The sequence below is a fragment of the Carassius gibelio genome, chromosome A12 (genome assembly GCF_023724105.1).
Source record: "Carassius gibelio isolate Cgi1373 ecotype wild population from Czech Republic chromosome A12, carGib1.2-hapl.c, whole genome shotgun sequence".
NCBI lineage: Eukaryota > Metazoa > Chordata > Actinopteri > Cypriniformes > Cyprinidae > Carassius > Carassius gibelio.
This window is the reverse complement of record NC_068382.1, coordinates 11,552,855-11,577,894: the sequence shown is the minus strand read 5'-3', so window position 1 is coordinate 11,577,894 and position 25,040 is coordinate 11,552,855. Positions and strand designations below refer to the sequence as shown.

The 25,040-nt window shown below is 36.6% G+C and overlaps 2 protein-coding genes and 1 long non-coding RNA gene across 11 annotated transcripts in view; 2 read left to right on the top strand and 1 right to left on the bottom strand.

Moving 5' to 3' along the window:
- The window catches only part of LOC128025125 (uncharacterized), a 57,058-nt gene that overhangs the window by 6,292 nt on the left and 25,726 nt on the right, over positions 1-25,040 (bottom strand). Inside the window, exon 3 of the long non-coding RNA XR_008186094.1 lies at positions 22,690-22,911. This is a non-coding gene — a long non-coding RNA (uncharacterized LOC128025125). The remainder of the gene's footprint in view (positions 1-22,689; positions 22,912-25,040) is intronic.
- The window catches only part of LOC128025114 (interferon-induced protein with tetratricopeptide repeats 5), a 59,889-nt gene that overhangs the window by 11,178 nt on the left and 23,671 nt on the right, over positions 1-25,040 (top strand). Inside the window, exons 4-5 of one of the 7 annotated variants that reach the window (XM_052611147.1) lie at positions 21,483-22,011; positions 22,465-22,504. The exons of 1 other annotated variant lie outside the window; for it this stretch is intronic. In XM_052611147.1, the coding sequence (XP_052467107.1) occupies positions 21,483-22,011; positions 22,465-22,504 (569 nt within the window). 5 more of the 7 variants (XM_052611143.1, XM_052611146.1, XM_052611142.1 and 2 more) reach the window with 5 other exon arrangements.
- LOC128025115 (interferon-induced protein with tetratricopeptide repeats 5-like) overlaps positions 1-25,040 on the top strand; it is a 59,789-nt gene that overhangs the window by 11,078 nt on the left and 23,671 nt on the right. The window contains exon 1 of one of the 3 annotated variants that reach the window (XM_052611153.1): positions 20,193-20,292. The exons of the other annotated variants lie outside the window; for them this stretch is intronic. The gene's annotated coding sequence lies outside the window, so the exon portion shown is untranslated. Of the gene's footprint in view, positions 1-20,192; positions 20,293-25,040 lie in introns of those variants that run through there. 3 annotated transcript variants of the gene reach the window in all.

The window sequence follows — 25,040 nt, the reverse complement described above, 5'->3', positions numbered from 1 at the left end:
CAGAGTGTACTACTGTTACAATCCACAAAGAACAATAAAATTTGAATTTTTCTACAAAATGTAGAAAAATGTACATAATAAGCGAGTACATCATGAATCCATTTTCCAAACTGTGTTTTTAGCTTGTCCTGAATCACTAGGGTACACCTATAATAAGTGTTTATATTCGGACTATTTTAGATTGCTTCGGGGGTACCGTGGCAGAGTAACCCATTACCTTTGTGATTCTTCATTGACATAAACAGAGAGAAGTAGTTCCGGCTACGATGTTCTTCCGCAAGACGGAAGCAGTTCTGTTTATTAACCGCTAGAGCGTCAAAAGTTCCCTACCACAGCTTTAAGTAAAACAAGTAAAATTAAGTAAATTTTTATTAAATGAAGTCAAATCAATACCTATCACAAAAGACCAACGAATCTCTACCAGGAGTGACTGTGCCGTGTAGCAGATAAACAATTCCTTACAAAAATGCAAATACGATGAATTGCCCTAAAGTGGGACACTGCGTAATATGGGACACTTAAGGTTTCTTGTTTGTAGCTCCCCATAAATACATGAATGCCAGTGAAACTCTGGGTTAAAGCTGTGGTGTCATGTGATCGAAATCACATCACCTCTCAAATGTACAATCATAAATGAGGCTGCAGGAATCATCAAACTGGAAGCACATTGTGTGAAGACCACCCAAGGGTCAGTGACATAGAGTATAAATTCATAAAAAAAAACAAAAAAAACAATCCTGTTATTTTTGGGCTTAATGTGCTTATTTAATGTTTTTTATTCAGGTAGTTCTCAAGATTTGTGCAGGCTTGCTGTTAGAGGTTCTCAAAAAGACAGTTAAGTTATGCCTGCTTTTGTTGTATGTAACAGTCAATAATTCTATCTACATAATATAACACAGGTCTATGATAATAGTTGCTTAATGTCTTAATAAATCAAAACTATCATATTGTATTATTTGTCTGATGATGTTTGATTATTTTATCCATCCATAACCAAGAGATATACTAACTTTTCGTATTTGACTATTCGACATGAAAGGTGATTTTGCCTTTTATAAGGAAGCTGCAGATTTTCTCAGACGACTTGTACTAAGAGCACTAATATGTCTATCATTTATTTTATGAATGTGTTATCTGAATTTTCTCTTTTGATTTATTTAAAACACATACTGGGGTTTTTAAAATGGTATTAGGTGTGGATTTCATGTAAACATCACAATATGTCACAGAAGTATGAAATGCCCTAGCCTGACTACGTCCGACTTCCTACTTCCGCTCAATTTCATTTCGCTTCTGTACTGTCTACGAAGCAAAGTGACGTAGCAGAGTCTGGTATTACCAGGCTAGAAATGTCCCACATTCACCCTGAACTGGATCCTTGATGCCTCTACAGGGGAAAGAAGAAATGGTTTACTGAAAAGTTCTTAAAAAGCAGAATTTTGTTTTATACCATTCCTTTAAACAATCGTTATTCATTTAAATATTACCCGAAATTGTCATTATATGATATTTAGGAAACACAAACCGAGTAACGTCATCTTGACCTATATAATTATACGATTAAAAATGTATACTCGCCTAATGCATGACATTCGTATCAGAAAAACGTGAATCTCTAAAATTAACACGTATCAGCAATTCACAACATCAGACGAGCAAATATCGTTATAGTGCGCTAAGACGCTGATTGCGATTAGCATCTAACTTTAACATCTGTGACGCAGTACAAAAATAGGAAACGTTGAACAAGCTAAGTTCAGATTGTTACGTCTGTAATTGTTTATTGTGTAAAAGTTTATTTCAGTATGTAATGACAATGAGTAGCTCCTACAAAGCATATTGTTTTCCAGACGTTATATGCCTTTTGTTCATCTCGGAAGCAGATATTGTCAGTAAACTGATGTGAATGGGCATGACCATAGGGCATGACGCATCAGGAACTGCTCTGCATACTGAACTAGTGAAACATATCGCTGTTCCGCTCGCTCGTAAAATAAATATAAGCAGAGGGGTTACCAGGATGTCATGTTTGGGGGGGCATTTGGCTTGTTTGGGGGGGCAACATAGAGAACTGAAAATATCGGCACAAAATTAAGCTATATTACACACAATCTTTTTTAATGCATATCTTTTTCTAAGCCAGGAACCCAGAGATAGGCACAGGGCCCCTATTAGACTATAGGGCTATCACATAAAAGTTAAAACAGGTCAACAGATATGACAGATTCATATATATAACAGATCACGGTGTTTGCCTGATAATGAGTGACAGGTGTTTGCTTGTGAGAAGACGTGTTACACAAGTAGGTTACCGAGAAGGACAAGAGAGTTATTTAAATCAATCTTACATTACGTTTGTATAGAGAGGAGGTTAATTAATTTGTTTCTTCTTTTAAGCTGGTCCAGAAGTATGCTACTTTTAGGGCTGAAATGCTTCGTGAATTACTCCTAGTAAAACACATTAGCAGTCATTATTTGTAGGAGTTTCTCTTAAATTCGCCAGTTAGGAGCTACTTGTAGCCTCTTATAAGTTTATTTTATGAATGTGGCCCCAGTTAAAAAATATTTTTTTTGATATTCTCATTTGAACAGTATGAGAACAGTATTTGAATGTTATTCTCTGTTTGTAAGTGGCTTTGGATAAAAGTGTCTGCTAAATGAATAAATGTAAACATGTAGGCCTAGAAATATATTAGGCTACAGGGTGTCAGGAGATTTAGAGAGTTGAAATAAAAGCTATTTTTGTAAAACTATAAGAATTTCAATTATGATATGATTAGCAGAGGCAACATAACTTTTTTTAAATATAGTTTTATTTTTTTATTTATTATTAGTGGTGCTTGCCATAGGCAAATATTATTATTATTTTATGGGGGGTTGGAGTCTGTATGGGTTTGGTCTCCCTCAGGGGTGGGTGATATAATAAAAATCGAACAATTATTAGGGCTCAAGCCCAAAGGGCGAGAGGCCTATTGTTTTCCTTAGGATTATTTTTTATTATTATTATTATTATTATTATTATTATTATTATTATTATTATTATTTTTTTCCAACGTCTCGGGGGCTTTTGGGGCCCTTAACATGCTTAAAAAGTCTTGAAAATTGGCACACAGATTGGAACCTGCGGCCATTAGGGCCGGGCAGAGACTGATACACGGGCGTGGCACAGGGGCTCTACAGCGCCCCCTGGAATATGGAGGGCCATATATCATACATTCTTGCTCGTAGACGTATGAAACTCGGTACACATATAAATCTCATCAATCCAAACAACTTTTGTATTGCATATCATAGGCTCCGCCCAACAGGAAGTTGGCTATTTAGGGTTTAGTATTCAAATTTTTCGTCAAAGTTGTGGGGGCTTTTGGGGTCCTTAATATACTCAAAAACTCTTGAAAATTTGCGCACACTTTGGAATCTGTGGCCTTTAGGAGCCTGCAGAAGCTGGGACCCGGGCGTGGCACAGTGGCTCTACGGCGCCCCCTGGAACACAGTCAGAAATGTTGATGTATAGCTCACACATACTCACACATATGCATATGAAACTCAGTACACATATAGATCTCATCGTGCCGAACAACTTTCGTATTGCATGTCATAGGCTCCACGCAACAGGATGTCAGCTATTTAGAGTTATGTAAAAAGCGCATGCTCTGGAATTTGAAATACTTGTCATAGGTTTTTTGCTCGATTGCCGCCAAACTCGGTCAACATGATCTCAAGACACTGGGGATGAAAAATTGCCAGGGGATTTTTGATATCTCGAACGGTTTGCTCGTGGCGAGGCGTTGAAATTATGGCGAGAAATGAGAAACAGGAAGTGTCTAATACCGTCCACATACATTTCCTGATTTTAATCAAACTTCATCAGATTATTCGTTGTATAATGTCGATCGCATATATGTGACTATTAGGAGTCAAAGTTATAGCGCCACCAACTGGCAGAAGGAAGTGTGTCATTTTCAAAATGATTTGAATTCAGCATCTTATTATTACTCGATTTGCTTCAAACTTCATCAGAATAATGTTAAAACACAGCCGATATAAATCTGCAAGGGGGATATTGATATCTAAAAAATTGTTGCCGTGGCAACATGTCAAACTGGAATACTTCTCAGGTGATTTTGAGGCAAATAACATACTTAGAATTTCACAAAACTCTGAACACACATCAGTATTTCTGATAGGAACTTAAATTGTGAATGGATTTTGGATAGCTTGAATGGTTTTGCCGTGGTGATTTTTTGAAATGACCTTACAAAGGGAATCATTATTGTATTTTTAAATTGCAGCTTCCAAACACGTCAAAGAATTTTTTCATACAGATGAAAAAGTCATTCTGAGGAAATATGCATAGTTTAACGACTTTACAACACTGTATGGATAACAGAAAATTAAAAAAACTCTCAGACATCTCATCTCACGCTGTCCCTCTGTTTGAGTATATGTGCTTCAGACTTCCATTGTCTGAGAGAAATAGCGCCCCTACAGGTTCAATTCCCGAACTTTTACTTTCACTTTTAAATCGGTTAAAAATACAAACAAATACTTAGATTTAATTCACACTGACAAGCTAAACCAACATATCTGATTATTACCGGTTCAGGGCTCATGGATAAATTATTTCTGGCCAGAGATACGTGAGAAATAGGAGAGATGAATCACCGCTGTGATCACGAGCGTCTGGAGTAAAGAGCTCAGAGAAAACGAATTTATTCCTGTTTTAAAGCTTTTAAAAATAAATTATTACAGCGATATCACACAATCAACCAATTAGAACACACCAAGAGCTAAATTAAGATGTTTTTGAACTGTTTGTGTGAAAATGAAATATTTGCAGCTGCCTATCTGAAATCACCGCCTCCGATCAGCGCGTACAGTGTCGAACTCAAAACAAACGAATTTATTCTTGTTTAAGAGCTTTTTAAAATAAAATATTACCACAAATGCACACAATAAACCCACTGTAACACAACAAGAGGTAAATGCAGGTGTTTGTGACCAGTTTAAGAGTGCAAGACTATTTGAAAGCGCGACTGGCAGAATAACATATATCTCTCGAGCTGCAGGATTCTGGCTTTCGTCGTACGAACGAACACATCACGGACAAGATTATTTCAAAACACATAATAGCTTGGCGAATATAAACGAAAACAGCCACGTGAACATAAACTGGATCTACTGGATTTGAAAATTAAAGTGACCACATTTACCACTTGCTTCTGTCTTCAATTTTAATCTATATAAAAAAGGAAACTCATTCGACTTGGCTGCTTTTTTAATGTGTGCGTACTTATTTATTTACCTTTTTATACATTTTGTATAATTTCATAGTATGTGTATTACAATTATAAAAACAAAAATAAATTTAGCCACTCACATAGAAATAGCTTAGGCCTTAACCTTTTTCTGACAGTTTTAGGGATTTTTAAAAATCCTAAAAAAAACTTATTTGTGCTGCAAATAATAATTTCAAACTCATTTGATACTGACCTATGACATCCTGTGACATTATATTTATTTTAACTTACATAATCTCATGGATGTAACAGTAAATCTGTTCAGCTCACAGATCAATACTAAGCTGTAATGCAAGCAGAACTTTCACAAATGCTTATGAGTTTTTTAAGGATTTGATAACACTGTAAAATAATGTCTAATTTGTTAACATTAGCAAATGCATTGATAACACTTTATAATAACTGCACTCATTATTAAATAGTCAGTTCATGCTTTATAAAGCCTTGTCCCAATATTAATAGTCAGTAGTAAGCAGTTTATAAATACAGCTATAAATAGCTTGTCCTTGGTTTATAAGCACATTTATTAAAAAGGAGAGTAAGTTATCTTCCTATGAAAAATAAAAGATAAAAATAAACAAACAACAACACAGATTGATACAGAACTCAGAAATTATATTGTGGATTTATGATAAAATCAGCCTGTAAATGAATTCATACTCCTCCTCATACTACTCCATACTCCTTTTTCAACATTATGCCAATATACTGAGATGTTAAATTGTGAATGGGTTTAGGATAGCTTAAATGGTGTTGCCATAGAGATTTATTAAAGTAACATAAAAAAATACAATAGTTATTTTACTATATCTTTACAATTTTTCATTCTAACTCTTCATATTTTTTTATATAAGTAGAAGTCCTCATTTGAAGGAAGCACAGTAAGTTTCATAGCTTTATCATTTTCAAGAGCCAGCATAAAATTTAAACTATCATAACTTATAAATCAAGCTTGCAATTCTTAGTACCTATAATGGCCACCAGAGGGAGCTATAGGATTACTTTTAAATAATTATTGTAGAAACGAGTATGATTTAAATCATTTATAGAAATCTTTCAAATAAAATAATATGTATTTTAGGAATTTTACTGATAAAATGACCCTCACTTAATTAGAATAACAAGCTGAAGTATTGTGAACTGTATATTAAGAATAATTCTTTATAGGCTTTATGGACAGATACGTTTTGAGTGACTCTTGAAGGATCAGCACCACATCCTCTTTTACCACTGTTTAAAGAATTAATCTTACAGAACAGGTGTGAATGAATTTTGGATAGCTTGAATGGTTTTGTCGTGGTGATTTTTTGAAATAATAGTAAAAAAGGAACCAGTAAATGTCTTTTTATTTTTTTAAAGTGCAGCTTCTAAACATTTCAAAAAAAATTTTACACATAAAAGACAAGTCATTCTGAGGAAATATGCATAGTTTCATGACTATACAACACTATATGGATGATAGAAAATTAAAAAACTATCATACATCTGATGTCACTCAGTCCCACTGTCACTGTGGGTAGTGTGTGTGTGTGTGTGTGTGTGTGTGTGTGTTAAGTGAATTAGGTGTGAAACTATCAGGGAGCATTTAGTCTCCAGCGCCAACATTTTACAGAACTGCCACTTTCCTGGAGTCTCCAGAATTACTCGGTGTCAGGTTCTGAGAGACTTAAGATTCCAAAAAATGATTTAATTAGAATACCATGAAGTATTGTGAAATACTATATATTAAGGCTTTATATATAGGCTTTATGAACCGATTAGAGTGACTCGTGAAGGACCAGCACCACCTCCTCTTGTTCGATGGTTTGAGGAATATATCTTCCAGAATCCGGGATTAAGATTTAGGAGCTCATTTTTATTCCACCTCCTTTCCTGAAAGTCTGTCTTGCAGAATTGACTAAAAATTAATCTTCACATTATTTCCTAATTATTTGGCAATTCTTTTTGTCAGTTCTTCTTGACCTGTTTTTCTCTTCCAGCTTTCCTGGACTATTGTATAGCACTCATAAATGATTAAATAAAAAATAATGGTAGTTATTAAGATTGATATGGTTTGGAATTGGTAAAATGTGCTTGGAAAAAAATCACAATAAAACAATGTTTTCATTTTTAAGTTTGGAATATTAACTGACATGAATGAATGCTATATAAATATTGTTCATGTTAACATAATGTTTATAAATGGAATCTTATTGTAAAGTGTTACTAAAGTTATATATATATTGTTCTGTGAATGTGATTTTAAAGTCTAGATGATTCGGATTAACCCTTTAACTGCCATATCCTTTAAAACCTCACTGCCAGAGGGATATTGTGAATGCATGTGCCCGCTGGGCACAGTTTACCTGATGCCACCGGGGTGGCGATGGCACTGGTGGCTTGAGCCCGCCATCGCTGCTTGCAGCTATATTTATTTTTATTTTTTTTCAGAAATACCATGATTTTATCATATTTGTCATGTTGGTTTTTCTATTTTGCTAGCTGTTTGAGTATCACAGCCAAACTAATTTCCCTATTATAACGCCTTTTAAGGTAACAAAATATGAAAGAGTGTGGCAGATATTTAGGCCAAAGTGCATGGATTAAAATCTTTGTCATTATTTTATCTTTGTTATTAAAAAATGAGAACAAAGATACACATTACAAATACAGATATTATACAAATAAAGTGCTTCATTTTCAGGTACAAGGGGTGTATTTAGCAGGAGCATGAAAAAAATCTAATGAACAAATATAAAAATAAAAACTATATACACTGATTCCCATTAAAGCAACTGAATTAAAGTTTTTCAGTCAGGAGTATAGAGTATTGATTTTTAGGGCCCGAGCACCGAGGTGCGAGGACCCTCTTGTATCTGCTTTGTTTTTTATTAGGGCTCAAGCCCAAAGGGCGAGAGGCCTATTGTTTTCCTTAGGATTATTTTTTATTATTATTATTATTATTATTATTATTATTTTTTTCCAACGTCTCGGGGGCTTTTGGGGCCCTTAACGTGCTTAAAAAGTCTTGAAAATTGGCACACAGATTGGAACCTGCGGCCATTAGGGCCGGGCAGAGACTGATACACGGGCGTGGCACAGGGGCTCTACAGCGCCCCCTGGAATATGGAGGGCCATATATCATACATTCTTGCTCGTAGACGTATGAAACTCGGTACACATATAAATCTCATCAATCCAAACAACTTTTGTATTGCATATCATAGGCTCCGCCCAACAGGAAGTTGGCTATTTAGGGTTTAGTATTCAAATTTTTCGTCAAAGTTGTGGGGGCTTTTGGGGTCCTTAACATACTCAAAAACTCTTGAAAATTTGCGCACACTTTGGAATCTGTGGCCTTTAGGAGCCTGCAGAGGCTGGGACCCGGGCGTGGCACAGGGGCTCTACGGCGCCCCCTGGAACACAGTCAGAAATGTTGATGTATAGCTCACACATACTTGCACATATTCATATGAAACTCAGTACACATATAGATCTCATCGTGCCGAACAACTTTCGTATTGCATGTCATAGGCTCCACCCAACAGGAAGTCAGCTATTTAGAGTTATGTAAAAAGCGCATGCTCTGGAATTTGAAATACTTGTCATAGGTTTTTTTCTCGATTGCCGCCAAACTTGGTCAACATGATCTCAAGACACTGGGGATGAAAAATTGCCAGGGGATTTTTGATATCTCGAACGGTTTGCTCGTGGCGAGGCGTTGAAATTATGGCGAGAAATGAGAAACAGGAAGTGTCTAATACCGTCCACATACATTTCCTGATTTTAATCAAACTTCATCAGATTATTCGTTGTATGATGTCGATCGCATATATGTGACTATTAGGAGTCAAAGTTATAGCGCCACCAACTGGCAGAAGGAAGTGTGTCATTTTCAAAATGATTTGAATTCAGCATCTTATTATTACTCGATTTGCTTCAAACTTCATCAGAATAATGTTAAAACACAGCCGATATAAATCTGCAAGGGGGATATTGATATCTAAAAAATTGTTGGCGTGGCAACATGTCAAACTGGAATACTTCTCAGGTGATTTTGAGGCAAATAACATACTTAGAATTTCACAAAACTCTGAACACACATCAGTATTTCTGATAGGAACTTAAATTGTGAATGGATTTTGGATAGCTTGAATGGTTTTGCCGTGGTGATTTTTTTAAATGACCTTACAAAGGGAATAATTATTGTATTTTTAAATTGCAGCTTCCAAACACGTCAAAGAATTTTTTCATACAGATGAAAAAGTCATTCTGAGGAAATATGCATAGTTTAACGACTTTACAACACTGTATGGATAACAGAAAATTAAAAAACTGTCAGACATCTCATCTCACTCTGTCCCTCTGTTTGAGTATATGTGCTTAGACTTCCATTGTCTGAGAGAAATTGCGCCCCTACAGGTTCAATTCCCGAACTTTTACTTTCACTTTTAAATCGGTTAAAAATACAAATAAATACTTAGATTTAATTCACACTGACAAGCTAAACCAACATATCTGATTATTACCGGTTCAGGGCTCATGGATAAATTATTTCTGGCCAGAGATATGTGAGAAATAGGAGAGATGAATCACCGCTGTGACCACGAGCGTCTGGAGTAAAGAGCTCAGAAAAAACGAATTTATTCCTGTTTTAAAGCTTTTAAAAATAAATTATTACAGCGATATCACACAATCAACCAATTAGAACACACCAAGAGCTAAATTCAGATGTTTTTGAACTGTTTGTGTGAAAATGAAATATTTGCAGCTGCCTATCTGAAATCACCGCCTCCGATCAGCGCGTACAGTGTCCAGCTCAAAACAAACGAATTTATTCTTGTTTAAGAGCTTTTTTAAATAAAATATTACCACAAATGCACACAATAAACCCATTGTAACACTACAAGAGCTAAATGCAGGTGTTTGTGACCTGTTTAAGTGTGCAAGACTATTTGAAAGCGCGACTGGCAGAATAACATATATCTCTCGAGCTGCAGGATTCTGCCTTTCGACGTACGAACGAACACATCACGGACAAGATTATTTCAAAACACATAATAGCTTGGCGAATATAAACGAAAACAGCCACGTGAACATAAACTGGATCTACTGGATTTGAATATTAAAGTGACCACATTTACCACTTGCTTCTGTCTTCAATTTTAATCTATATAAAAAAGGAAACTCATTCGACTTGGCTGCTTTTTTAATGTGTGCGTATTTATTTATTTACCTTTTTATACATTTTGTATAATTTCATAGTTTGTGTATTACAATTATAAAAACAAAAATAAATTTAGCCACTCACATAGAAATAGCTTAGGCCTTAACCTTTTTCTGTCAGTTTTAGGGATTTTTAAAAATCCTAAAAAAAACCTTATTTGTGCTGCAAATAATAATTTCAAACTCATTTGATACTGACCTATGACATCCTGTGACATTATATTTATTTGAATTTACATAATCTCATAGATGTAACAGTAAATCTGTTCAGCTCACAGATCAAGACTAAGCTGTAATGCAAGCAGAACTTTCACAAATGCTTATGAGTCATTTAAGGATTTGATAACACTGTAAAATAATGTCTAATTTGTTAACATTAGCAAATTCATTGATAACACTTTATAATAACTGCACTCATTAGTAAATAGTCAGTTCATGCTTTATAAAGCCTTGTCCCAATATTAATAGTCAGTAGTAAGCAGTTTATAAATACAGCTATAAATAGCTTGTCCTTGGTTTATAAGCACATTTATTAAAAAGGAGAGTAAAGGGTCAGTTATCTTCCTATGAAAAATAAAAGATAAAAATAAACAAACAACAACACAGATTGATACAGAACTCAGAAATTTTATTGTGGATTTATGATAAAATCAGCCTGTAAATGAATTCATACTCCTCCTCATACTACTCCATACTCCTTTTTCAACATGATGCCAATATACTGAGATGTTAAATTGTGAATGGGTTTAGGATAGCTTAAATGGTGTTGCCATAGAGATTTATTAAAGTAACATAAAAAAATACAATAGTTATTTTACTATATCTTTAAAATTTTTCATTCTAACTCTTCATAATTTTTTATATAAGTAGAAGTCCTCATTTGAAGGAAGCACAGTAAGTTTCATAGCTTTATCATTTTCAAGAGCCAGCATAAAATTAAAACTATCATAACTTATAAATCAAGCTTGCAATTCTTAGTACCTATAATGGCCACCAGAGGGAGCTATAGGATTACTTTTAAATAATTATTGGAGAAACGAGTATGATTTAAATAATTTATAGAAATCTTTCAAATAAAATAATATGTATTTTAGGAATTTTACTGATAAAATGACCCTCACTTAATTAGAATAACAAGCTGAAGTATTGTGAACTGTATATTAAGAATAATTCTTAATAGGCTTTATGGACAGATACGTTTTAAGTGACTCTTGAAGGTTCAGCACCACATCCTCTTTTACCACTGTTTAAAGAATTAATCTTACAGAACAGGTGTGAATGAATTTTGGATAGCTTGAATGGTTTTGTCGTGGTGATTTTTTGAAATAATAGTAAAAAAGGAACCAGTAAAAAAAAGTGCAGCTTCTAAACACTTCAAAAAAATGTACACATAGAAGACAAGTCATTCTGAGGAAATATGCATAGTTTCATGACTATACAACATTATATGGATGACAGAAAATTAAAAAACATACATCTGATGTCACTCTGTCCCTCTGTCACTGTGTGTGTGTGTTTGTGTGTGTTTTAAGTGAATTAGGTGTGAAACTATCAGTGAGCATTTAGTCTCCAGCGCCAACATTTTACAGAACTGCCACTTTCCTGGAGTCTCAGAATTACAATGTGTCAGGTTCTGAGAGATCTAAGATTCCAAAAAATTATTTAATTAGAATACCATGAAGTATTGTGAAATACTATATATTAAGACTTTATATATAGGCTTAATGAACAGATTAGAGTGACTCGTGAAGGACCAGCACCACCTTCTCTTGTTTGATGGTTTGAGGAATATATCTTCCAGAATCCGGGATTAAGATTTAGGAGCTCATTTTTATTCCACCTCCTTTCCTGAAAGTCTGTCTTGCAGAATTGACTAAAAATTCCTAATTCTTTTGCAATTCTTTTGTCAGTTCTTCTTGACCTGTTTTTCTCTTCCAGCTTTCCTGGACTATTGTATAGCACTCATAAATGATTAAATGAAAAATAATGGTAGTTATTAAGATTGATATGGTTTGGAATTGGTAAAATGTGCTTGGAAAAAAATCACAATAAAACAATGTTTTAATGTTTAAGTTTGGAATATTAACTGACATGAATGAATGCTATATAAATATTGTTCATGTTAACATAATGTTTATAAATGAAATCTTATTGTAAAGTGTTACTAAAGTTATATATATTAGGGGTGTAACGATACGCGTATTCGTATTGAACCGTTCGGTACGACGCTTTCGGTTCGGTACGCGGTACGCATTATGTATACCGAACGGTTCGTTGGAGTAATTAATTATATTTGAAAAAAAAAAAAAAAGAGAGAGAAAGAAATATAATGATATGCGTTCAACAAGGTAGCCCAATAACCCAAACAACGTAACAGGCAACGCCCCTGACACTCCCGAAGAAGAAAAAAACACCATCTTATATGTTTATGTTAGGCTACTCAGCAGGCGCTCGCTCACTCAGTACGCGCTGAAGGCTCGTTGCAAAGTAGCCAATGCGTTTAACAGACTAGAAATGAGAAGATCCTCCAATAACCAACAGGTCTGGTGTTTGGGTGCACTTTGGATTCCCTTTAAGCTATAATGGTGATGGCAAGAGAGTGGTGGATAAATAAACAACGGTATGTCGCATCTGCAACATGACAGGGTACACCAGCGGGATTACAAAAAAACAAAAACAAAAAAAAAAACAGCGGGAATATCTGGGATATATGCGTCAGTACTATCTGGGAAAAGACGAAAAAAAGGAGAAACATGCACGCAGCAAACTATCCCTGCAGCATTTAGAAACTATAGCTTACAGGGAATCCAACCCAAACACCAGACCTGTTGGTTATTTTAGGATCTTATATTTCTGGTCTGTTAAATGCATTAGACATTTTGCAACGAGCCTTCAGCGCGTGCTGAGTGAGCGAGCGCCTTAGGGGCCGTTCACATATCGTGCCTAAAAACGCATGGAAAACGCTAAGCGCGTCTTTCTCCTGAGGCGTCTGTCTTTGCTAAGCAACAATGACGTGCTCTCTCCATGAGACGCGGAAATTTCAGCGAAGGATAAATGGATTTGCAGCTCTAAAAATCGCTTGCAGTAGCTCTGCTACTGAATTTATTTCAAAATTGCAATCCATATACAACTATGATCAGCTGTTCCTTCATCTTGGCTGAGCTCTCAACGTTGTTACGGGAAAGGATGAAGCTGATTGGTTGGTTCTTGTCACATGACCCGCGGTGCGCTTGCGGCATTCTGAAAAGTTGAGATGTTTTTACATTTTGCTGTATCTAAAACGTATCGAACCGAACCGAACCGAACCGTGACATCAGTGTATCGTATCGAACCGAACCGTGAATTTTGTGAACCGTTACACCCCTAATATATATATATATATATATATATATTGTTCTGTGAATGTGATTTTAAAGTCTAGATGATTCGGATTAACCCTTTAACTGCCATATCAAGTTCAAGTTCTAGTTCAAGTTCAATTTATTTGTATAGCGCATTTACAACAGCCTCCTGGCTGACCAAAGTGCTTTAACATAAGAGCAAGAATATTACACATACATAAAAATAGACCAGACAAAAAATTTAAAACCACCCATTTCAAAATGTAGCATAACACAGTAGTCAGTACACTAAGGAAAATAAAAAAGTTTTTAGCAAAGATTTAAAAATAGACAAGGAAGGGGCCAGTCTGATCTCTAAAGGCAGGGTATTCCAGAGTCGTGGCCCAGCCACTGCAAATGCACGCTCCCCTCTACGCTCCCCTCTATCCTTTAAAACCTCACTGCCAGAGGGATATTGTGAATGCATGTGCCCGCTGGGCACAGTTTACCTGATGCCACCGGGGTGGTGATGGCATTGGTGGCTTGAGCCCGCCATCGCTGCTTGCAGCTATATTTAGGGCCCGAGCACCGAAGGTGTGAGGACCCTATTGTATCTGCTCTGTTTATTATTATTATTATTATTTTTCTTCTCCCCAATGAATCGCGTTTTTGAAGGCCTAAACATACTCAAAAAGTCAGGAAAATTTGCACACACCTCCGAACTGGTGAAAATTTATGTCTGATATGGGTTTCAGAAGTGGGCGTGGCAAAATGGCTCGACAGCGCCACCTATACATGTTCAGCGGTGTGCGCCTCGAGCTACGTTTCACGCACATGTCTGAAAATCGGTAAACACATGTAAGACACCAAGACCTACAAAAAAGACTCTTGGAGCAAAATTCTAAACCCAACAGGAAGTTGGTTATTTTTAATATTATGAGCAAATTTTTTGTCATTTTTGCCATTTCCATGCATTGTATTTTAACGAACTCCTCCTAGAGATTAATTCAGATCAACACCAAATTTGGTATGCCTAATCTAAAGGCCATTGAGATGTTAAATTGCGAAGATCTTGAGTTTTCGTTGAAGGGCGTGTCCGTGGCGGCCTGGCGAATTTTGATGATTCGCCATGAAAAATGAAGTAGCTATAACTCAGACATACAATGTCCAATCAGCCCCAAACTTCACATGTTTGATGTGACTCCAAACCTGAACAGATTGACATGCCCATATTCAGTTATAGTCATACCGCCACCTATTGGCAACAGGAAGTGACATATTTTACGCTGTGATGAACTACTCCTAGAAATTTTTTGACATCAATGTCTTTTTTGTGGTCAGTCTAATCTAAAGGCCTGTGCGATGTTCAGTTGTGAAGATCTTGAGTTTTCGTTAAAAGGCGTGTCCACGGCGCCATGGCAAAGTTCGATGTCTCGCCATGGGAATAAAAGATGTTATAACTCAGGCATAAAATGTCCGATCTTCCCCAAACTTCACATGTGTGATAAGAGTCCTGGCCTGAACACATCTGAAGGCCAATATTCCATCGGGTATGGCAAAATGGCTCTATAGCGCCACCTATACACTTTCAACGGAGTGTGCCTCGAGCTATGTTTCACGTACATGTACAAAAATCGGTACACACATGTAACACACCAATACCTACAAAAAAGTATCTTGGTACGAAATCCGAATCCCAACAGGAAGTCGGTTATTTAGAATTTTCTCTGCAAAATTGGCGTTGTTTTTGCCATTTTCAGGGGTTGTACTTTAACGAACTCCTCCTAGAGATTTATTCAGATCAACACCAAACTTGGTCAGTGTAATCTAAAGGCCTTTGTGATGTTAAATTGCGAAGATCTTGAGGTTTCGTTAAAGGGCGTGTCCATGGTGGCCTGCCAAATTTCGATGTTTCGCCATGAAAAAGGAAGTTGCTGTAACTCAGACATACAATGTCCAATCTGCCCCAAACTTCACATGTTAGATAAGACTTCTGCCCTTAACAGATCTACATGCCCATTTTCAGTGATAGTCATAGCGCCACCTGCTGGCAACAGGAAGTGACATGTTTTAGGCTGCGACAAACTACTCCTAGAATTTTTTTGAGATTAAAGTATTTTTTGTATTCAGTCTAATCTAAAGGCCTGTGCAATTTTAACTTGTGGAGATCTTGAGTTTTTGTTAAAGGGCGTGTCCATGGCGCCATGACAAATTTTGATGTCTCGCCACAGCAAGAGAAGTTGTTGTAACTCAGGCATAATTTGTTCGATCTTCCCCAAACTTCACATGTTCGATGGGAGTCCTGCCCGGAACACATTTGAAGGGCCATATTCCATTATAATGATAGCACCACCTGCTGGCACCAGGAAGATTGGCACATGTGGAATAAATGTTGATATTTTCCACTTATATTTATGAGTTTGAATGCATATTTCTCACCGTTCACCAATTTACTAAGGCCACTCACTGCCGGTGAGCCCGGGTGCGAGGGCCCGTTCATCGCTGCTTGCAGCTTTAATTATTATTATTCTTCTTCTTCTTCTTCTTCTCCCGAATGAATCGCATTTTTGAGGGCTTTAACATGCTCAAAAAGTCATGAAACTTTGCACACTCGTCAAACCTGGTGAAAATTTTCGTCTGATATAGGATTCAGAAGAGGGTGTGGCAAAATGGCTCGACAGCGCCACCTATACCAAGAAAATCAACAGCCTTCCAGCTATGTTTCACGTACATGCACGAAAATTGGCACACATATGTAACACACCAATACCTACAAAAAAGACTCTTGGAGCGAAATTCTAAACCCAACAGGAAGTCGGTTATTTTTAATATTATGAGCATATTTTGTGTAATTTTGGTCATTTCCATGTGTTGTATTTTAACGAACTCCTCCTAGAGAGTTCTTCAAATCAACACCAAATTTGGTATGCCTAATCTAAAGGCCTTTGCGATGTTAAATTGCGAAGATCCTGACTTTTCGTTGAAGGGCGTGTCCGTGGCGGCCTGGCGAATTTCGATGATTCGCCATGAAAAATGAAGTTGCTATAACTCACACATACAATGACCAATCTGCCCCAAACTTCACATGTTTGATGAGACTCCGAACCTGAACAGATTGACATGCCCATATTCAGTTATAGTCATAGCGCCACCTATTGGCAACAGGAAGTGACATATTTTACGCTGCGACGAACTACTCCTAGAAATTTTATGACATCAATGTCTTTTTTGTGGTCAGTCTAAACTAAAGGCCTGTGCGATGTTCAGTTGTGAAGATCTTGAGTTTTCGTTAAAAGGCTTGTTCATGGCGCCGCGACGAAGTTCGATGTCTCGCCATGCGAATAAAAGATGTTATAACTCAGGCATAAGATGTCCGATCTTCCCCAAACTTCACATGTGTGATAAGAGTCCTGGCCTGAACAGATCTTCAGGCCAATATTCCACCGGGTGTGGCAGAATGGCTCTATAGCGCCACCTATACACTTTCAACGGAGTGCGCCTCGAGCTATGTTTCACGTACATGTACAAAAATTGGTACACACATGTAACACTCCAATACCTACAAAAAAGTCTCTTGGTACGAAATCCGGATCCCAACAGGAAGTCGGTTATTTTGAATTTTCCCTTCAAAATTTCTGTTGTTTTTGCCATTTTCAGGGGTTGTACTTTAACGAACTCCTCCTAGACATTTATTCAGATCAACACCAAACTTGGTCAGTGTAATCTAAAGCCCTTTGCGATAATAAATTGCGAAGGACTTGAGGTTTCGTTAAAGGGCGGGTCCATGGCGGCCTGACAAATTTCGATGTTTCGCCATGAAAAAGGAAGTTGCTGTAACTCAGACATACAATGTCCAATCTGCCCCAAACTTCACATGTTGGATAAGACTCTTGACCTGAACAGATCTACATGCCAATATTCAGTTATAGTCATAGCGCCACCTATTGGCAACAGGAAGTTACATATTTTACACTGCGACAAACTACTCCTTGAAATTTTATGACATCAATGTCTTTTTTGTGGTCAGTCTAATCTAAAGACCTGTGTGATGTTTAGTTGTGAAGATCTTGAGTTTTTGTTAAAAGGTGTGTCCATGGCGCCGTGATGAAGTTCAATGTCTCGCCATGGGAATAAAAGATGTTATAACTCAGGCATAAAATGTCCGATCTTGCCCAAACTTCACTTGTGTGATAAGGGTCCTGGCCTGGACAGATCTGAAGGCCAATATTCCATCGAGTGTGGCAAAATGGCTCAATAGCGCCACCTATACACTTTCAACGGAGTGCGTATACACTTTAAACGGAGTGCGCCTTGAGCTATGTTTCACCTACATGTACAAAAATCGGTACACACATGTAACACACCAATATCTACGAAAAAGTATCTTGGTACGAAGTCCGAATCCCAACAGGAAGTCAGTTATTTGGAATTTTCTATGCAAAATTAGTGTTGTTTTGGCCATTTTCAGGGGTTGTACTTTAACGAACTCCTCCTAGATATTTATTCAGATCAACACCAAACTTGGTCAGTGTAATCTAAAGCCTTTTGCGATCTTAAATTGCGAAGATCTTGAGGTTTCGTTAAAGGGCGTGTCCATGGCGGCCTGACAAATTTCATTGTTTCGCCATGAAATAGGATGTTGTTGTAACTCAGGCATAAAATGTCCAATCCTCCCCAAACCTCACATGTTCGATAAAAGTCCTGCCCTGAACACATCTGAAGGCCAATATTCCATTATAATGATAGCGCCACCTGCTGGCAACAGGAAGATTGGCACATATATGGAATAAACATTGATATATTCTACTTATATTTATGAGTTTAAACGCATATTTCTCACCGTTCACCTATTAACTAAAGCCACTCGCTGCCGGTGAGCCCGGGTGCGAGGGCCCGTTCATCGCTGCTTGCAGCTTTAATTCTCTGTGTGTTTGTTGTTTCATTAACATATAATTTACCCAAAAATTTAAATAGTGAAGAAAAAAAATCAGAATGAGTTTCTTTCTTCTACTAAACATAAACTCTATTTTGAAGAAGGTGGAAAACCAAACAGTTGCTGGTTCACAGTGACATCCTCAGTACCTAATGTTCCCCCTACTATAAAAGTCAATGTGGACCAGCAACTGTTTGGTTATCCAAATTTTTCAAAATGTCTTATTTTGCTTTCAGCACAAGAAAGAAGTTAATATAGGTTTTGGACAACATGTGAGTGTATAAACAATGATAGAAATTATGTAGCCTACTGTCCCTTTAAGACCTGCGCGCCTCTAATATTCAGATATGCATCTGTTTCTTTCAGTTGTTTACTTTCATTTTAAACATGAGTCTGTGTGTTTTGACAGTATTAGCACAAAACATAACTTAGTAATCAGGCTCAGTTCGAAGGGCTTTTTCGTTTTCGGGCCGCACTTTGTGCTCAGAAAAAACGCACGTCAGAAAAGGACACGAACGAATTAAACGTTTAAATAACCAGTAAGGATTTAGACATATGCAAAAAAAAATTTGAATGAGTTAATTGTGATGTTAATGTATGTCGCAGTATATTAATCCCGCTGGGCCAGAACTGCAGCAGAATGTGCGCAGCACACAATGCAATTATATTTCTTCGAAAGCAGATTGTAGAGACATTTTTATCACCCACAACCAAAACTATTAACATCCTACCCTCGGCAGAAATCGAGGACAAAATCAGGCTGTTCAGCTGTCAATGCACTTCGATCCCATACGCTGTTTTGGGGTGGCAAATCTCATTTTTTGCCACCCTTCTGGACACGCCACTGCTTTAAAGCTCTGCCAGGTAAACATTTCAATTAGCGTTCTGTTCTCACATGATGCACTTTTTCTGAGCGCGTACCCCTGAAGCGCGCACTGTCAAACAGCGCCAAACTTTTTGTTGGATCAGACCCATCTGCAAGCTATGGAAAAATATGCACAAAACAATCCACTTTTAAGTTTTAATTTATCATCAGAGGGACAGATCTTTTCTCAGGGGAGGCAGGGCTTATCCTAGGGGAGGCATTGCCTCCCCCAGCCTCCCCCTAGACACGCCCCTGAATATAAGTAACTTAAATTATTGAAAATATAGTTTTCGCATATTTCATATATATATATATATATATATATATATATATATATACGTGTGTGTGTGGGGTTGTAATCTAAATTTCACTGTCTACAATATATATAATATAAATACAAACAAAAAAAATAATTTCAATCATATGTACCAGACTCCAGCTGGCAATGGTTTAGACCAGCATTTATTTAACTAAAAAATATTACACATAATTTAAGACAGGCTTAAGTTCTCACTCTTTTGCTGTTTGTCTTTCCCTCTTTCTTCAGCCAATTTTCAGTTTCCATTCTGAGTTCGACACTCCCATCTCTAGAAAACGTTAATAAAGCTTGCACCACCTTCCTCCTCAAACAGATTCTGAAACATTTATCAAACAAACGTCCTAGATAAGGTAAGTGTATCCCTAAAATTACAATGTTTTTTTGCTTTTGGTCTACAGTAGTTTTAGCAAAGCTATTTATATAAGTTCCGTAAATCTGATATTATATTTAATATAAAAAATGTACTTCAAGAGAAAAATAAATGTGTTTCCAATTAAAAAAAGAATAATTTAGAATAAATGCACATTTTAACATATATATTTATCCAGAATATATATATATATATGTGTGTGTGTGTGTGTGTGTGTGTGTGTGTGTGTGTGTGTGTGTATGATTAAATGCAGTGGAAAGCTATTGGTATATTGTTATAGACACTGCTATATATAAACATTCTGACAGATGTTTTTGTCTGTGGAATTATCATTATTATTATATAAACAATATTAAATATACATCTTTCTATTTTTACAGGTATGGATCCGGACAGAACTTTGAGAGCAAAACTTCTCCAGTTGGAATGCCACTTCACCTGGGCTCTGAACAGAGATGATATAGATCTAAATGATGTTCTCAATAGACTGCAAGAACAGATTAAGCTGTACTTCGGAAAGAAAGAAGGCCTTGCCAAAACTTACAGTCCTTTGGCATATGTCCAGTTCCTTCTGGTGTTTCACGAGGAGGCACATAATAATCTCATGACATCCGTGAAGCTACTCATGGAATGCCACCAGGATGAATTTCATAAAACTCTCATTGTCACTTATGGAAACCTTGCCTGGCTAAACTACCACATGAAGAACTACAAAGAATGTGAAAGTTACCTGAAGAAGCTTCAGAAGATAAATGAAACCTTACTCACTGAGTGGTCATCTGTTCCAGAGGTGCTTGGTGAAAAGGGATGGACTTTTCTTAAATTCTCACAAAAATATTACAACAGAGCCAAAGAATGTTTCAGGAAGGCTTTAGAAATCGAACCAGAGGAAGGCGAATGGAATGCTGGTTATGCAATTGCTCTGTATCGCACCGAATTCGAGAATTGCAGTTTGGATAATTCGCCTACAATAAAGCAGCTGAAACGAGCCATTGCCACGAATCCAGAGGATGATGTTCTCAAAGTCCTCTTAAGCATGCGGCTGATTGTTTACAAAAAGTACCAAGAGGCTGAGAGTTTGGTAGAGAAGGCTTTAGAAGGATCTCCAGATCACCCACATGTCATGCGATATGTTGCAAAATTCTTCAGGAATCAAGGAAGTGTGGACAGGTCAATTCCTCTTTTGAAGCGAGCACTGGAAAACTCACCCGATTCGAGTTTCATACATCATCAGTTAGCTCTTTGCTATAAGTTTAAGAAAATCCAACTGTTGCAGGAGCAAAGTCACCATGCCAAAGGGGCAAAAGTTCAACAGATTCGCAATCAATGCATCTATCATTTAGAAAAGGCCACCAGCCTGACAGCCTCCTTCATTTCTGCAATGAGCGATCTAGCGCTGCTGTATGGAGAGAACCGGGATATGTCACGGGCTGAGGAGCTGTTTCAGCTCGCTTTTAAAGCAGCCAGAGAGAAAAACGACAATCTACATGTTGTCAATTTGTGTTATGCTGAATTCCAGCTCTACTGCCACAGATGTGAGTCGTCAGCTATCAAATACTTCATGGAATGTCTAAAGATTAAACCGAATTTACTCACAGGGAAGAAAAGTGCCTACATTTTAAAGAAGATCGCTGATAAACGAATTCAGAGAAACTCAAATGATGTGGAGGCTTATGGGATACTAGGGTTCCTTCATAAGGTAAATGGGGAGAAAGATCAAGCCATTGAGTGCTATGAGAAAGCTCTGAGTTATGAAGACAATGATGAGTTCCTCAGTAACCTTAGTGAACTCAGGATGTCCTCACAGTAAAGTCATCACATATTAAATACTTACACTATCAGATGTACATAATGTAATATGCATTTGATTGTGCTTCATGTACTGACACTTTATGGCTATTTATTCTATTAATGTATAATGAAGATTAAGTCAGAATAAATAAAATATACTCTACCTTTATGTTTATGTTTTAAGATTAAAGTAACTAAGGCCTAACATCTAGTTGGCTAAAAATATTTTACAGGATTTCTAAACTGTCATTATCCAAAGGAGCTTTAAACTAAGAGCTTAAAGTTTAAATAACATTATCATATAAATATAATGCTCGTTTGTTTTTCCAGTTGTTTTTTTATTTTATTTATTTTTTCACAGATCAGAACTTATACCACAGGTAATGTTGGCCATAAGAAAGGTAAATAGTTTCCTTTCGGATCCCAAAGATAGTTTAATGTAATGATTGATTGCATTTCAGTGTGGCATGAATTTTCTTCCATATAGCAAACGAGTGAAATTAAATGTAATTTTATGTCATATGTTCTCTCCACAAAAAAAAAGTAATAAAAGAATTATAAGGCACTGATAAAATAAAACATTTACCTTTAATGTAGCTTTTAGCCATCTCAATCATTAGACGGCATTTTGTTCCCCACGTGTTTTCCATGACCCAGTTTTCCCTCATGTTTATTATGTTTATTGATCCTAGGTGCATCTCATCCATCTTCTAATGCATTTAAGTCCCAGCTTTAGCGTTTGCTGTTTGTCTGGTATTGAATGAATACGTGGTTCTTTGTGTGTACTCCTGCCTGCCCTGTGTTATACCTTGGTTTTCAACCCATTCTCACTCCAAAGGCGTCAAAAACCGAAGCATGGTCAAGCGCCCCTAGCGTCACTTTTATGACGCCAAATGTGGCTCTCGGCGTCGACTATCGAAGCACTACGACCTTCATTGCTTTCAGTGGGAAACTTTTGGCGTCAGAATTCGACACGAGGACATGAGATGTTTATCGCTATGAAATCACGTTCAAGAAGTCTCATTCAGCACACATCGCGCGATACTTGCTATCAGTTCCACAGTTTGGGTGAGTAGTCGTATATACGCTCTTTTAATGCCTTTTATCAAATGTATTCTGTCTTCTTTATTAATCAGATGAGTGCCATATGTTTAATCGCTGTATTATATCGGTCATCCGCGGCTGTCTTTGAGTTTCATTGCGTTTAAATAAATGAACACAGCTGCTAATTAGTGTGATTAAACTCTATCTGTCACGTGACGTGCCATAGACCTTCGATCCGTTTTATATTATTATTAATTTCAGGATCAATGATGTAAGTTGTATTTGTAGTAAAATCATGGTAAACACGACACAATAGTAATAAATGAAATGTGAAGTTAAAACACAGTAAATGGGACATTAGTAACTGTAACTGTAGTTTTACTATGATATATTAATAATCAATACAACAATACAATAATCACCAAACCAGCTATGTTTGTATCACTGTAATGTTAGTGTTTTTATGTGCTTTTATATGACAGATATCACAGTAATCATGTGTTCTGTACCATGCTTTTAATACCTTTTAATGTGAATCCAAAAAAAAAAAAAAAATCAAATTAAAAATAAATAATAAAACATGTATTTTTCCATCTTGCAGTTCATTCATATCAGTATATATATATATATATATATATATATATATATATATATATATATATATATATATATATATATATATATATATATATATATATATATATAAATATTTTGCTCACAGATCATTATTAACATTCTGTATATAATTCAATTTTATTTTCTCTCCCCTTTTTTATTATTTTTATTTTTAGCTGAAAAGACGTAAAGGCAGTCAGCCCAGTGGTGTTTCTGGAGAGGGATTCCTTCAGAAATGGAGAAGACAGAAAGCTGCGGAGGCAGATATTTGCAGCAGTAAGTCTGTGATAGTTTGTCTCTTTTATCAAAAATTCCTGCTGTTATAATTTGTACAGCATTTGTTGTTTCTTAAACTGTTGCACTGTCCAAATACCCACACTTGCCATCTTTTCACTTGACCACTTGATTACTTATTTGAAGTCTTTCCTGTATTTGGCCTAGTGTTCGAGTGAGCATGATGACCACGAGTGTGTGTCGAACTTTTCATGACCTGATGACTGTGTTTCCCAATCCTGATCCTGGAGAACCCCAGCACTGCACGGTTTTGGCGTCTCTCTTATCTGCCTTGGAGTCTTCACTGATGAGCTGATGAGTTGAATCAGGTGTGTTTGATCAGGGAGACATCTCAAATGTGCAGTGTTGGGGTTCTCCAGGACCAGGATTGGGAGCCACTGCCTTATGGGACACTTATGTGTTTAAAGAGATTTTTAATATCTAATTATCAATATTTCACATACTGTACATTGGACAGCTTTCCATAACCTCGTGTGAGATCTCGGCAAAAAGTCTGACGATTTATTCCAAAACATGATGCATGATGGGATACACTAAGCTTTGTATAGCGCTCCAGAGCAGTATTGGAGAGGTTTAGTGTGTGTTAAGGACGCTGTGCTTTGGCATTATTAAGACCGGGGACAGTCTTGTGCACACACTGTCACGTACACACACTCTCAAGTGGCCAAGACTGCAAGTGTGGGTATCTGGACAGGGTCAAAAGTCTTAAAAATGATCCCTAAAGACATCACAGTCTTAATAATCCAGTTTAACACTTGTATGATATTGTACAAGCCCCAGGACTGTCTCATCTGACACTATCAAAGAATTCATATGACTATAGCTTGTTATTAATTACTTGCTTTCAATAATGGATTCATTTAACATTTAATTATACAGCATCTTTACAGAGGTGTAATGTACAAGCTGCACGTAATTAATAATATGTCCTTCCTTCTGTCTTACAGGATTTTTTCCAGATAATGCTGTTCTTCTTTTTCAGGT